The sequence below is a fragment of the Octodon degus genome, unplaced genomic scaffold (assembly GCF_000260255.1).
Source record: "Octodon degus isolate 3935 unplaced genomic scaffold, OctDeg1.0 scaffold00297, whole genome shotgun sequence".
In the NCBI taxonomy this organism is placed as follows: Eukaryota; Metazoa; Chordata; class Mammalia; order Rodentia; family Octodontidae; genus Octodon; species Octodon degus.
In genome coordinates, this window is record NW_004524873.1 from 130,666 (window position 1) to 144,789 (window position 14,124).

General features: G+C 42.6%; 1 protein-coding gene across 1 annotated transcript in view; it reads right to left on the reverse strand.

Annotated features, from left to right (window-relative positions):
* Window positions 1–14,124, reverse strand: part of Snx30 (sorting nexin family member 30) — a 124,283-nt gene that overhangs the window by 52,280 nt on the left and 57,879 nt on the right. The window contains exon 2 of the mRNA XM_004647271.3: window positions 8,445–8,636. Coding sequence (XP_004647328.2) covers window positions 8,445–8,636 — 192 coding nt within the window. The remainder of the gene's footprint in view (window positions 1–8,444; window positions 8,637–14,124) is intronic.

A 14,124-nucleotide genomic window follows, 5' to 3' on the forward strand; every position in this document is an offset into this window, starting at 1 on the left:
CTGGCATGTGGTGCTGGGGATCGAACCGCGGTCCCTTTGCTTTGCCAAGCTTGTTCCAAGTAGGTGCTTTAGACCACTGAGCCATCTCACCAGCCCCAACCATTTATCTCTTATTTTCTAGTATTAGTGATTTAAAAAAAAAAACAAAACCTCACAACCACAGTTCCATAATCAGGGACAACCATTACAACATTTTAATCCTTGTCATTCCAACTGCATGTCTACAACCTAGAATTCCATTAAAGACTGGAAGGCCTGGTTACACATTTAAGAATAGGTAACTGCACACAAGCCATAGTAAGGAATACTTACTTTTATTACACTAGAAGTTCAGCACCATCAGGTTATATGAACACCTTCTTGGTCAACTCTAGAAATCCTTGACAATTTAGGGGAGGGCTTCCAGCACTTTGGAAAACCTGTCACAAGTCCAGAATCCAGGCAGTAACTCCACATGGCACCTCATCCTCTGGGCCTCACCCTGCCCAGAAAGGCTTTTCCTTCCACTTCAGAAGCAGATGTGCCCAAAAGTTGTGGCCCAGAGCCATTCCAAAGAATGTCCATTCAATCCAAAATTTCTGACTCACTCAGAGAGATTTGGTCTTCAACACAAGTACTTCTTAGGTCATAGCTAGAGCCTAAGAAATCTAAGTGATACTTGTCCCCAAGTCCCAAAACCTCTTCCATTACCAAATGATAGCTATTCTGTCTCAAAACCTCACCACCTCAGAGAGCCCCTATGAATGATGCCTGGTGGGCCTCTTGTCATGCATCTTCATGGGATTCCTTCTTCAGGGATTCCTTTCCTTGGAGCAAAGATCTTTCCACCAGGCTCTCTGGAACATTCACTGCACAGTCCATGTAGTGGTTTTCTCCTGAGTGTGTAGGCTCCCTGCCATCTGTCCCTCTGTGGACCGCTCACTGTCTCTACTCCACAATCTTCATTCCATACCCCAAGGCAAGGAGTAGCTGCAGACATCTCCCATTCCCCATTGCTCTTCAATTTGTCCCTCCACAGCCCTGTGAAAACCCAAGGCTCATGTTGTATACATCCTTTGGGTCCCAGCTCAGCAACGAGGCTGAGGCGGGAAGACTGCAAGTTTGAGGCCATCTTGAGCTACACAGGCTATCTTGAGGCCCAACAAAACAAACATACAAAAACCTCCTCCTCCCTCAAGTTTACATTCTCTTCTACTATTGACACCCTGTCATTTCTCTTGATGCCCTGAACACCGGAGCACCTGGCTGTCCAGCTTCCTTTCAAAGCCCCCTGCCCTTGAGAGCCAGGTGGCCAACTATACAGCACCTTCCTCTCTCTGCACCCCACCATCTCTCCAGACTGTCATCAGATGGAAATTCACTTATCTCTCTCTCTCAACACCCCTGTTTCTCAGTCTCTTGGGACTTAGAGTAGATCCTGAATATCCTCTCCATTCATTCCTTTCCTTTCCTTTCCTTTCTCTTCCTTCCTTCCTTCCTTCCTTCCTTCCTTCCTTCCTTCCTTTCTTCCTTCCTTCCTTCCTTCTTCATTTGGCCTCAATTCCATAGCCTATCATTTCAAACCACAATACCTAATGCTCCCTCCCATCGTCCATTCTCCCAGCTCTGGCAAAACTGCCATCACCCCTCTGCTTTAGCAGGCCTGAGCATGTGAGCACACTGCTGAAGGGAAAAACAAATTAGTCAAACACAGAATAACATCATAAATTCTATAAGTGGACCTTCATCACTGTCAAGCACTCTTTTGTTACTCCTTTCAGCAACTCTCTCCCTCATTCTCCACACCAGTTATTAAAAAGCCTATTGAGATTCTGAAGACTTCTAAACCCCACTTCAAAAGCCCCCCTCTATCTCAGTGAAAGATCTCCTTTATTCATAGAGAAAATTGCAGCTATAAGCAAAGAACCCCTCAACTTCCTGCCACAGGAGAAGTTTCTGTGCTTTTCCTGGAACAAGGGAAAAGGTGCTTCCCCTCCCCCACCAGAAGCCACTCTCTCCCCCACGTCCAGCACTCTCTCCTTCCTTCACAGTGGCTTCACTTTCCACTCCAATCTTCAACTCACTGTCTCCCTCCCTATCAACATTACCCAAGTGACACCAAGGTCTTCTTCATCCGTTAAAAGTAACATGCAAAGCCAGGTATGGTAGCACACACTTGTAATTCCCAGCACTCAAGAGGCTGAGGCAGGAGAATTGAGTTTTGAGTCCAGGTTAGGCAATGCAGCAAGTCCCTGTCTCAAAAAGCAAAAAAAAAAAAAAAAAAAAAAAAAAGCAAAATATATACACGCACAATGCAAGCCTCCCTCTCCCTAAGTGTACATCCTCCTCCAACTACTGTTCTTGCTCTCTATTTTATTCCTGTTTTTGTTGCCAAACTGCAGCAGTCACATCTCCCCCTTACCTCCCATTCATCCTAACCCCCGCCAACTGGTGCTGCACCACCACACTAACAAAACTGCTCTCACCATAGTCATCCGCAGCCTTCTCATTAAATCTAATGTCCACTTTATGGCCCTTGTATTTAACCTGACCTCTGAGGGGCATTTAGACTCTCCTGACCACTGAGGCCTCTACAAAGAGAAACAGGCTGCAGTGGATGTGGTGACAATGACTGAAGCTTCTGAACTGATGTTTATTTCTCAACTTCAAGTCTGCCTCCACATCAGTGGTTTTAATAGCCAATGAGAGCCGGCAGCCTGTGGGAAGACCTGTCTTCGGAAGTGAGGCACGATTCTAAAGGGCATGACTGGAATCACAGAGACAATGCAAGCCTCCCCACATACTAGCTGCCTGTCTGAGCAACTTTCTTTATGTCTCTGTGTCCCAGTTTCCTTACTTCTACTTCATGAAGTGTGAGGATTAAATAATAATATACTTGAGGTGCTTAGTACAAGTAATGCAATATCTACACAACAGAACATTACTGCAGCCTTATAAATGATGCACGACAATGTGCTTACTGGCACTAGCACAGAGAGATACTTGCAATGTATGAAGTGAGCTGGGTGCATACAACATACTCATTTTTAGAAGGTTAAAAAAAAAGAGAGAGAGAAATGGCCCAGGAAAAGATAAGTGATTATTTCTGACTGCTGAACTTACAGGTATTCTAACACTGTTTTTAACTTGCATTTTATAACTTTTCAAGAATAAGCATAAGTTGTATATAGGAAGAATTCAACAGTTTCTATTCTAAACAAGTAAAGCACCTGATAAATGTCTGATAATTAATGATATGACTCTCTAGAAGCCAAAGAGAAAAGACCCAGAAGTCGCCTGCCCTGAAAGGCCTGGGGTGGCACACACCCATGGAGAAAAAGACACTCGCAGCATAGATGTGGTACAGCACGTCAGATCATGAAAAAATATTTACATATTTGAGGCAGTGTCTCATTGTGTAGTTCGAGCTGGTCCTGAACTTACTATGTAACCCATGCCAGCCTCAAACTCCCAGGACCCTCCTGTTTCAGCCTGCCAAATGCTGGGAGTAAAGGGACAGACCACCATGTTCGGCTTGGTCATTAACTCTAACATACATCCACCCACCTCTTGGCCTAGGCTCATTTAAACCAGACAAATAGAGCTCTGGCCTTGTCCAGCTTTGGTGATCAGAAAACTGAATTAGGATTGAGAAACTGCATCCCCAAAAGAAAAAACAAGAATTTGTAAACTTCATTTTCTGACCAGTTACCTTTGCCTAAAACAAAGGTGCAAGCAGCCAGGACAGGATCTGGTGTGGAATCTGGGGTTCTCGTCTGTGCTTTCTCCCATCCCTATGCTTCTACACATCCTTTAACACAGTTTTCAGAAAGAAGGCTCCAAGTGAACCACCAAGATGTTAAGCCTGGTGTCACCTGCAGAAGCAGGAAAAGCAGGCAAGGCTGGTGTGTGATCAGAAGTGGCAGACAAGAGCGCTAGGGCAGAAGTAAAAATTCCACAACAGGCTCATCGTAAGGCACTGTCATCACAGCCAAGTGAAAATGTGGGACTAGAACTTGGAAACTCTGTTTCTCACTTACAGGAAATCAAATAACACCTGGAGAAGGAACAAAAATAAGAGGGAAAAGGCAGGCAGGGAATAAAAACAAAAAACAAAAAAAAAACAAAAAAAAAAAGATACCTAAGAAAGACTGGTGTACTATGCAGTATATCAGCCTCTGACTTAGTTAAGCAAAGTCCTGCAAGACTTGCTTTGGGGTCTGAGTGGGGGAAACTGCAGGGCATGGGAATCAAGTGTCAGTGGGAAACATTTCATTCAGCCAGTACTGCTGCACTGCAGAGGCAGTCACCTTGTCACCTAGCTGTTTATAGCACCTATTCAAGAAAAACAGGTTTTGCATTTCACTGACCACAGGATAAAAAAATAAGTTCGCCCCAGGAAAAAAATAAACAGAAACAATTCCTGGAATTACATACTTCACACCAGGAACCCTGAGGAAAGGCTACCACATGAGCACCTGCCAAAGGCACTAGCAGAACACGACACCAGGTACAAAGCTTTGAGTGTGAACCAGGAGCAGAACTACCCCAACAGCGCAGTAACTTCAAAAGCTGACAAAGGCGTAAATGTACATAGAGGAACGAACTGTGAGGCCACTGCTTGAAGGACTAGGTAGACACAGTTACATATGAACAGAGGTCTTCAAAAATACCATCAAATGGAAGGGAAAGAGAAAGCAACGAACACTGAAATCTACCTACTCCTGTATGTGTACATGTCAATAAAAGAAAAAGGGCTGTTGGGACACACACCATGCTTTAGCGATGGTCGCTTTGGCAAGAAAAACACCTGAATAGGACAAGGGAAGACGCAGAGTTTTCTACTCTGTATTTTGGTCCTTAACATTGTTTCTTTTACTTTTTGTAAGACAATGTATTTATATCACTCATATGATCTTTAAAATATAGTATCTTCAAATAATAAAAGATAAAGAAACAACACTTAAGTATATTTCATTCTGTTCCTCTTTCCAGAGGTTTTTAAACAGTTACAAAAATCAAAACTCTACTAAGTTTTCACAAATTAAAAAAAGAGAATTAAGCCAGGCATGGTGGCACCTACCATAACACTAGCATGTGAGGGGAGAGGAAGGAGGACCTCTGTGTGTTCTCAGCCACAAAGGGCTATACACTGAGCTCAAGGCTAGTCAGAACTATATAACAAGAACTGTCTCAAAAAAAATTTTTTTAAATACACAAAAAATAAATAAGATTTTTCTGCAATGAAAAAGATAAAAAGCAAACTAAGAGAGTACCTGACCATCTGACACCTCAACACCATCCATGAACATACTTCATCTTTTAAAATTTCTAAAGTATCTGTAAATGTTTCTTCATTACGTGCATTGTGATAAGAGAAAATAAGAAATAGGACATAAAATTTTTTTTTCCTTTACTTTCTAAAATACAAAGCAGGGGCTGGTGAGATGGCTCAGTGGTCTAAAGCACCTACTTAGAACAAGCTAAGCTAAGCAAAACACAGGGACCGCGGGACCGCGGTTCAATCCCCAGCACCACATGCCAGCCAGGCCCGCCCCCTGGTGGGCTGAGCTGGCCACACACACACTAAATAAACAAATAAATAAATAAATATTAAAAAATAAAATAAAATACAAAGCAACTGCAGTAGGTTTCTAACTGGTGGTCAACTTGTTACAACCATGGTGCTGGGTGTGGGGGCCCACTCGAGGGTTGTTGCCAGCAGTGTAAGTGGCAGAACCGGAGAAGCTGTCAAGATGCTGTTAGAGATGCTGTCTGGAGGAGCTGTTGGAGCTTGGGAAGGGTTGGCTCTCCTGGACTGTTCTGCTGGGTGACCTTGTCATGCTGGCTGATGAACTTGGCTGTTCTTGCCACTGGAGGAGCTCAGGGCCTTTGTTGTCGCTGAGAATGGCTACAGTTCATTTTGGAGGGGCTCTAGGCCTCATCTTCAGCATCGCTTCCTGGCTCTGGAGGGGCAGATGGTGCACTGCTCAGCCTCATGGAGAAGCTTACAGCATTGGCTTTCCTAGTAAAAACTCAGCTTTCCTCATCGCTAGAGGAGCTTGGGACCTCACTGTTGCTGAGGATGACTGTGGGAGCTCTGGTTCTCACCCCAAGCATAGCTTCCTAGCCCCAGCTCAGATCCCTCTGCCTGCTGGCACAGGTCCTTCATCGTCCTGGCAGACTTTCTACTTCCCACCACTGAGCTTTGGGCCTTTCCAGCACAGATCCAGGAGGTGGGCCTGCACGAGACTTTGTCATGCTCTGGGCCTCCCACTGGACTTGTGGGAGGCACTGCTATGAACTCTAGGTTTTCATCTAGACTCAAGCAGGATATGAGGATCCAGGCCCTCAGCTGGACTCTTTGGCCTTTAGTGTATGGACAGATTTCCTGCACTCCTTGTACATGATTCTTTGAGTGATTCATAAAATGCCCTGTATTATACTGTTCCCCTTGCAAAAACCCCAAACCACGACAGCAATAATGTGAATTTTCTCCTTAATAATACAGATAATGTAGACTAGTGCTTTACAACTAGGGAACAGTTCTGCTCCCCAGAGACGCACAATGTCTGGAGAAAGTTTTGGCTGTTAGAGGAGTGAGAAAGGGACACATACACTCATGCTAACAGCATCCAGTGTTTTAACAAAGTATGATTCTGCCCAAAATGTTAGTGCATGCTGAAGACAAGCTTAAAGTTTCAGAATTTCTTCAAATATTCAAAAAATAATTTTCAATACAACCACATAGAGTAGACACTATAGCTCAGCGGTAAAGTACTAGGACCTGGACTCAACACTAAGTAGCACAAAATAAAAGAAAAAAATTGGGCCAGCCAAATAGCTCAGTGGACTAAAGTACCTGCTTAGGCACAACGCAGGGATCAGGGTTCAAAACCAGGTACCACAGCTGTGCTGGCCCCACCCTAGGGGTGCACTGATACTGGGATTAAGACTGGGTGTGGTGGTGCACACCTGTAATCCCAGCACTTGGGAGGCTGAAAGCAGGAGGATCACTATGAATCCAATCTGTGTAATGAGACCCTGTAGGCTAAATACATAAAAAATAATAATTAAAAAAAGAAAAATTAAAGTTACTCTTTTTTTTGGTACCAGGAATCGAACTCAGGACTTTGGGCTTGTCGGGCAGGTGCTGCGCCACTGAGTTATTTCCGCAGGTCCCTAGTTATTCTTATATAAATGCAATTATGTATAAACTAGGGTTTTAAAATAAAAATGTTGCCTTTATGTTATTAGAAATTTAAGTAAGAATCTTTTTTTTTTTTTTTTTTTTTTGTGGAACTGGGATTTAAACTCAGGCCCTTGTGCTCGCCAGGGAAGCACCTGTTCTACTGAGCCATCTCCCTGGCCCCAAGTTAAGAATCTTTGTTACCAGTTCTATAACTTTGAAAGAGTTCGTCAAGCTTTGTGATTCAGTTTTTTCACCTGTAAAATTGTAACTAACAGACTTTTTAGGAATGCTGTGAAAATTAATTAAATCTCAGAACTCTGCTCATTATCTCCCTAACAGCAGAGAACCAATAAATATCATTCCCAGTTCTCTTACCCCTTTACCCTCAAACCATCAGACCTAATTAGGCCAAATTATAGCCAGTGTCTTCTCATCACAAACATACGGGCTACTATGATGCTTCATAAATTTCAAGAGCAGGCTGGGCATGGTAGGGCATGCCTGTAATGCCAGCACTCGGGTGGCTGAAGCAGGAATGATTGTTGTGAGTTCAAGACCAGCCCGGTCTACAAAGTGAGCTCAAGGCCAGCCTGAGCTGCACAGTGAGACTCTGTCCCAGGATCAGAAAAAAAAAAAAAAAAAAAAAAAGTTACATAATATGCACATGCTAAATAGCATCATGAGGGGCTGGGGATATAGCTCAGTAGAATAACTGCTTCCCTGGCAAGCACAAGGGCCTGAGTTAAATCCCTGGTTCTGCAAAAAACAAAAAAAAGAAAGAAAGAAATAGCATCATGACATAAAACACATGAAAGTATGGGTATTAAATATTTTATTTAAAATGTTTCAGTAATTTCCCCCTCATTGTAAGACTTTTTTTTAAATCTCAAAATATATAATTACTTTCATTCTCACCAGGTGTGGTGGTGCATGCCTATAATCCTAGCTCTTGAGAGGCTGAGGAAAGAGGATTGCTACTGATTAGAGGTTAGCTTGGGCTACATAGTGAGTTCAAGGCCAGCATGACCTACACCCTATACAACAAGACCCTGTCTCAAAACAAACAAAAAAAATCCCCAAATTATTATTATTATTATTATTATTATTATTAACTATTTTAGTAGGTCTACTCTCTCCAAAAATGACACCCATAATTATAATAATGGCAACTGGAATTGTAAAGACAGGCTGAAAGCAAAGCAGAAGTCATGGAGGTAGGATCCTAATTCAGCAACACCACTTAACGCAGGCAATGTGAAACAAAGAAACCTACTTTGGTGGTGATCCTATAGGTGATATAGGTCTCCATTGTACAGACATGCTTCTTGGGGTCATCAACTGTGACAAAGAGATCTCTGGTCTCACCATCAATGTCATCGTCAAGCTGAAGTCTATTCAGAAGAGAAGATGAAGAGGCTGGACTCGAAGTGCCTGCCGGAGTACCACCATTGGGCAAAATGAGATCCTAGAGAAAGAAAAGAATTACCTCATAAATTAAATGAAAACACACAACAGGGAACCTTTAGCAAAAGTAGCTGGTTTAGGACCAGTGATATAGCTCAACAGACTAAGCGCCTACTTAGGCAAGCACAGGCACTGGGGTTCAATCCCTTGCACCACATGCCACGTTTAACCCACCTGCTGGGCATGCTGAGCTGCACATGCCTATAATCCCAATCCTGGGGAGGCTGAAAACAGAAGGATCACTACAGTTCGAGCCATGTAGTGAGATCCTGTACCAAATAAATAAAGCTTATATAGCAGAACCAAAAAGTGCCTCTAAAACACAAAAAGCATTTTCAAAATATGAGCCTTTACACACTGTTTTCCTTGAGCAAATAGATCTTCTATGCCCAAGAGAAATAAGTGACCAAATTTATGCCAATTCCTTTTCTAGCAACACTATTGCAATGAACAGCCCACAATTAGACTTCAACAAAGAAGAAACAGCGTGAACAGACCAAATGTTACTCTCTTTTGTCCTTTCTGAAGAACCACCATCTGGGCCAAAGAAAACATTAAAGGCCTGCATCCAATTAAGTTAAACTGGACATTTAACAACTCAGTCATCACAAAGAGCCAACACCTTATCAGACCCAAAAGCTACAACTCTTGTTGCATAGGTCCTGCTTTACCTTGGTCTTAACCATACAGCAGAAAAGTATAAAAACGAACATAAGAAGTAAAGCCATGCTGTTATGTTGAGCTGTAGGGGACTCAGGTCAACAATTTCTGACATTGCCAGTCAAGTGGAAGACCCAATACTATTATGGGCTACTGGACTCTTTTAGAATATTTTGCTGAGTTTACACACCTATAATATTCAAATAACGGAACTTAGCAAAAAAAGGGATACAGATGAATGTCCATTTTGTATCTGTGTATTCAAAGTGGTTAGGATAGATATATAGCTACATTCTCTTAATGAAGAGAGGGATTTGTTCTAATGATGTTTGTAAATAGGATATCATGTCCGCATCTTGTACAGCAATTAACCACTAGGAAGAATGTATGCAATGTGTTATTATTGAAACTGTCCCACCAATTTGATTTGAAACTGTCTCATTGCTATTTGTTTCTCAATAAAGTTATGGGAAAGAAAACAAAGAGACAACAAACACTTCTGTGCCTAATGAAAGGAGCTCGACCTGCATTTAGAAAAAGTGTGCTTAATAAATACATAAATACATAAGGTATTTGAATCCTGAACTAGCCTCTGTACACACCATCAACTTATAGGAATGTCAGTGGTTGAGAAACAAGTTAAATAATACTTTGAGGATACAATTAGCAAAACTCACACTATGTGAAACTAAAGAGAATTAAGATCCAGCTTCTCGGGCTGGCGAGATAGTTCAGCGAACTAAAGTGCCTGCTTAGGCAAGTACAGGGACCTCGGTTCAATCCCCTGAACCACACATGCCGCGCCAGTCCTGCTCCCAGGGTTGACTGAGCTAGCCACTGAGTCCGGGCATAGTGGCATATGCCTTTAACCCCAGCACTGGGGAGGCTAAAAAACAGGAGGATCACTGTGAATCTGAGCTTCATAGAGAGACCCTGTAACAACCAAATACATCTAAAAAAAAAAAAAAAAAAAAAAAAAGCCACCTTCTTCAACAAATACAGTCCGGGAGGGGGAAAACAGAGACATGGAAGAAACACTCACAACCATCTGAAACATGGTCAGGTGCTAAATCACTGTTCGTACATATTATAAACAGTAAAGATCAATCTGTCTGCTATTTTTGCATTTTCTTATAAACCATTAGCTGGTTTCACAGTACACAATAAAAGATGCTGAAAACAAAAATTACATACATTAGAGTCATAGTTGATGTCTTCATGCTCGGTTCTCATGATTTTTTATAGCAATATCTAGAATAGGCCTTGCAAAGAGACAGAACTTACATAGTTAGTTAATAAATGAAAATACCTAAGCCAGATATGGTGGCACACATCTGTAGTACAGCAATTGGAAGGCTGAGGCAGGAGAATCTCCATCACTTCAAAGCCACCCTTGGCTACACAGCAAGTTCAATGGGCTGCAGAGATAGCTCAGTGGCATAAGTGCCTGCCTAGCAAGCATAAGGTCCTAAGTTTGATCCCAGGTACCAACACCCGCCCCCCAAAAAAAAGCAAGTTCAAGGCTAGCCTGGATTATATAGCAAGAGCATTACTCCAAAAAAAGAAGGAGGAGGAGGAGGAGGAGGAGGAGGAGGAGGAGGAGGAAAGAAAAAAGAAAAGAAAAAGATCTATTGCTGCCAAAGGCTCGTTCTCAGCTACAGGCTTCTATTGTCAGAGTACTCCTTCCCTTGTCCCCTTTTTCACCCCAGGAAGACAGACACAGAGTCAGCTTGCTTTAAAAACCTCTGGTTCAAGGAGTCTAGTTTTAGGATCCATTATTGTGGTCAGCTACCCACAAGACACAGTAATAACATAAATCACTGGCAAGATTCCCTATTACATTAAGCATATGGTTTATGAAAGGAGTCCTATATATTAAGAGCCAGTACGGAAGTAATAAAAGCTAGTCACACTCAGCTGATGGAATTTCCCTCACTGGTACTGCTGGAAGAATACGGGCACCGTGTGACCTCATTTCAGTAAGCTCCTGGCAAAGCCCCTGCAGGTGTCCGCACAGGTAAGGGCAGAAGTACAGCCCTCCGGATACTCAGCCTGTGCCTCACCGCCTTACTTCATCTTCCTCATGCCAGGTACCCAGCAGATGCCTGAGTGTGTCCTACAGAATACTCCTGAGGGTGGTTCCTGCTGTAAAACTGAATTTAAAACCATACTGGAGAATAAACTCAAAGGGAAACATCTCAAAAAATGTTCTGTTCAAAGATGTTTAGAAGAGAACAAAGAACACAATGAAACCTGCAAAAATCCCAAAGGCTCAATAACCAGGAAACAATTGTGCTTGCATTAGTGAGACAGCATGTCATGCACTCACTAAAAACTACAAATTGAGACATCTAGATGAACTTAGCAAGACGACCACCAGCCTTCACTTTCTCCCTTTTCCACCCTTGCTAATTAAATAACCCAAAGAATGTGAGCAGAAAAAGCAATGAAGACAGAGAGGAGGGGGAGTAAAATAGTGACAGGAGTCCTATAATTATGGAAATTAGAAAAGCTATCAAGATCTCCAACTTGCTAACACTTTCCACTGGATATTGAGAGAGAATTTGGCCAGAGGTGTGTATGAGATGGATATGCAGAGCTATGGGACTTTTGGAGCCTCCTGGAATGCATGGTTAAGACTAAAAGACAGCCCACAGGTCACAAATCCAAGTAGGATGAAAACACACTGCCTTCTAAGGAAGGCATGCTCTGGCCCTTTCCTCCCCACACTCCAATCTTTCACTTAGATTGGCACTAAGGTCAATCACTAACAGACTACCTGACCTTCCCTTGTCCCTCCTGATTCTGTCAATAAAAAGCCACAGAAATTTCAGTTTAGGGCTGTCTTATGAGATTCTCTCACACTGAGGGGTCTCAGTTAAGGGCAGTTCCTTCAGGTCTACTTGGAGTTTGAATTGGATACTGACTATGCATAATCTCTCATCATTTGCACCATGCCACGGTTGTGAACCACAACAGATTATAACCAGGACCCAAATGAAAACAGAGCACAAATGAAACATCTCTAACCTAATCCCTCCCTCATCCCTCACTTCAGGTTACCAAGCCTGTCCAAGAAGTCCTCCAAGAAAATGTCCTCAACCTCTTCGATGCACCCTAGTTTGAAAGTACCACTGTCAGGTAGGAGGGGGGCACGGGGGATCTGACAGCATAAACAGGACAACCAACAGGGCTCCTGCTCACACTCTTACTACTTTGGGTGGACAGAGGTGTGAGATATGGTCAGAGGAAGAAGGGCTCACCTAGGTTGGCTGTTTCTGTCTGCCCAACAAGCACAAAGCAGGTAAGACCAAGTGCTGGCGGGACAGGACTCTACAAGGGGGACAGCTGCTACAGGAATTGGGGACTTGGGAAATCCAGACACACACAGAGAAGAGCTGGCCCATGATTCCCTGACCTGAAAGCCCAGGACTTGGCTGTACATATCTGGCAAAAAGATAATTCTAACAAAACCAAGTAGAAACAGCTGATCCAGTAATTTGCTCACTCTGACAGGAAGCAAAAGCAGGTCTGCACTACTTCCTCATCTGATACAAGTAAACAAAAACTCTTCAGACTGCATGCTGTCTTCATTCAAATCCAAGAAAACTAAACCATAAATGAGGAACTGAGTCCTCAAGAGCAAATAATTAAAAACATGAAAAAGCTCTGTTCCATAAAATAATAGATTTTAGGTGCTCCCATTTAAAAACAAAATGAAAAGTAGAAAGGAAAAACTGGGGCTGGGGAGATGGCTCAGTGGAATAAGCACTTCCCTGGCAAGCGCAAGGGCCTGAGTTCAATCCCCGGTTCCACACCCCTCCAAAAAAAAAAACGGTTCTCAAACCCAAAAAAAAAAAAAAAAAAAAAGGAAAAACCATAAAGTATATATTGAAACAGGAAAGGACAAAAGATATAAATTGAAATTTAATTATTCTACAGATGAGTTTAAGAAAGTAAAACCAAGGAAGCCTGAGCAATATAGAATACAGAAAAATGAAAATAGAGCAAAAATATAGCTATTTAAATCTTGTCTCTCTATGTGATTACAAAATATAAGGATATGCTAAGAATGTACCAATAATTCTAGAAATCCAGATGAGCTTTCTCAGCAAAAAAATGTATGCCAAAATAAAATTAAATAAAGGCAAAAAATCTGAAGATAACCACAAAAGTGATGTCAGGGAAACCCTATTAAAAGAGGCTAGGGCGATAACTCTGCAGTCTAAGCACCTGCCTGGCAAGCGCAAGAATCCAGGTTTGATCCCTTGTATACTGCATGCCATGCCAGCCCTGGAATCCCGGGCTCGCCGTGCTGCCCATCAAAACCGGGCGTAGTGGCACATGCCTGTAACCTCAGTGCTGAGGAAGCTGAGGCAAAAGGGTCACTATGAGTCCGAGTTGCGTAGCAAGACCCTGTACCAAATAAAGAAATAAAAGATTTTTTTTAATAAATACTTTAAAGATAAGTGAGGCTCCAATGGCTTTACCTAGAGTCTTAACAAACTTCTAAAAGTAAATCCTAAAAAAAAAGTAAGTCCTACTGTATTCAAATATTCTAAGACAGGGACAGCCAAATAGCTCAGTGGATTAAAGTGCCTGCAAGCAGGTGCAGGGGCCAGGCATTAAGTCCACGGGCCTGTTGTGCCAGCCCCATCCCTGGGGAATGCTGAGCTTGTCAATGGTTGAGACTGGGAGTGATGGCGCAAGCTTGTAATCCCAGCTCTTGGAAGGCTGTAAACAGGCGGATCACTATGAGTCTGATCTGGTAGTGTGACCCTGAACACCCTGTAGACCCTTCTCTAAAATACAAAAATTTTTAAATATAT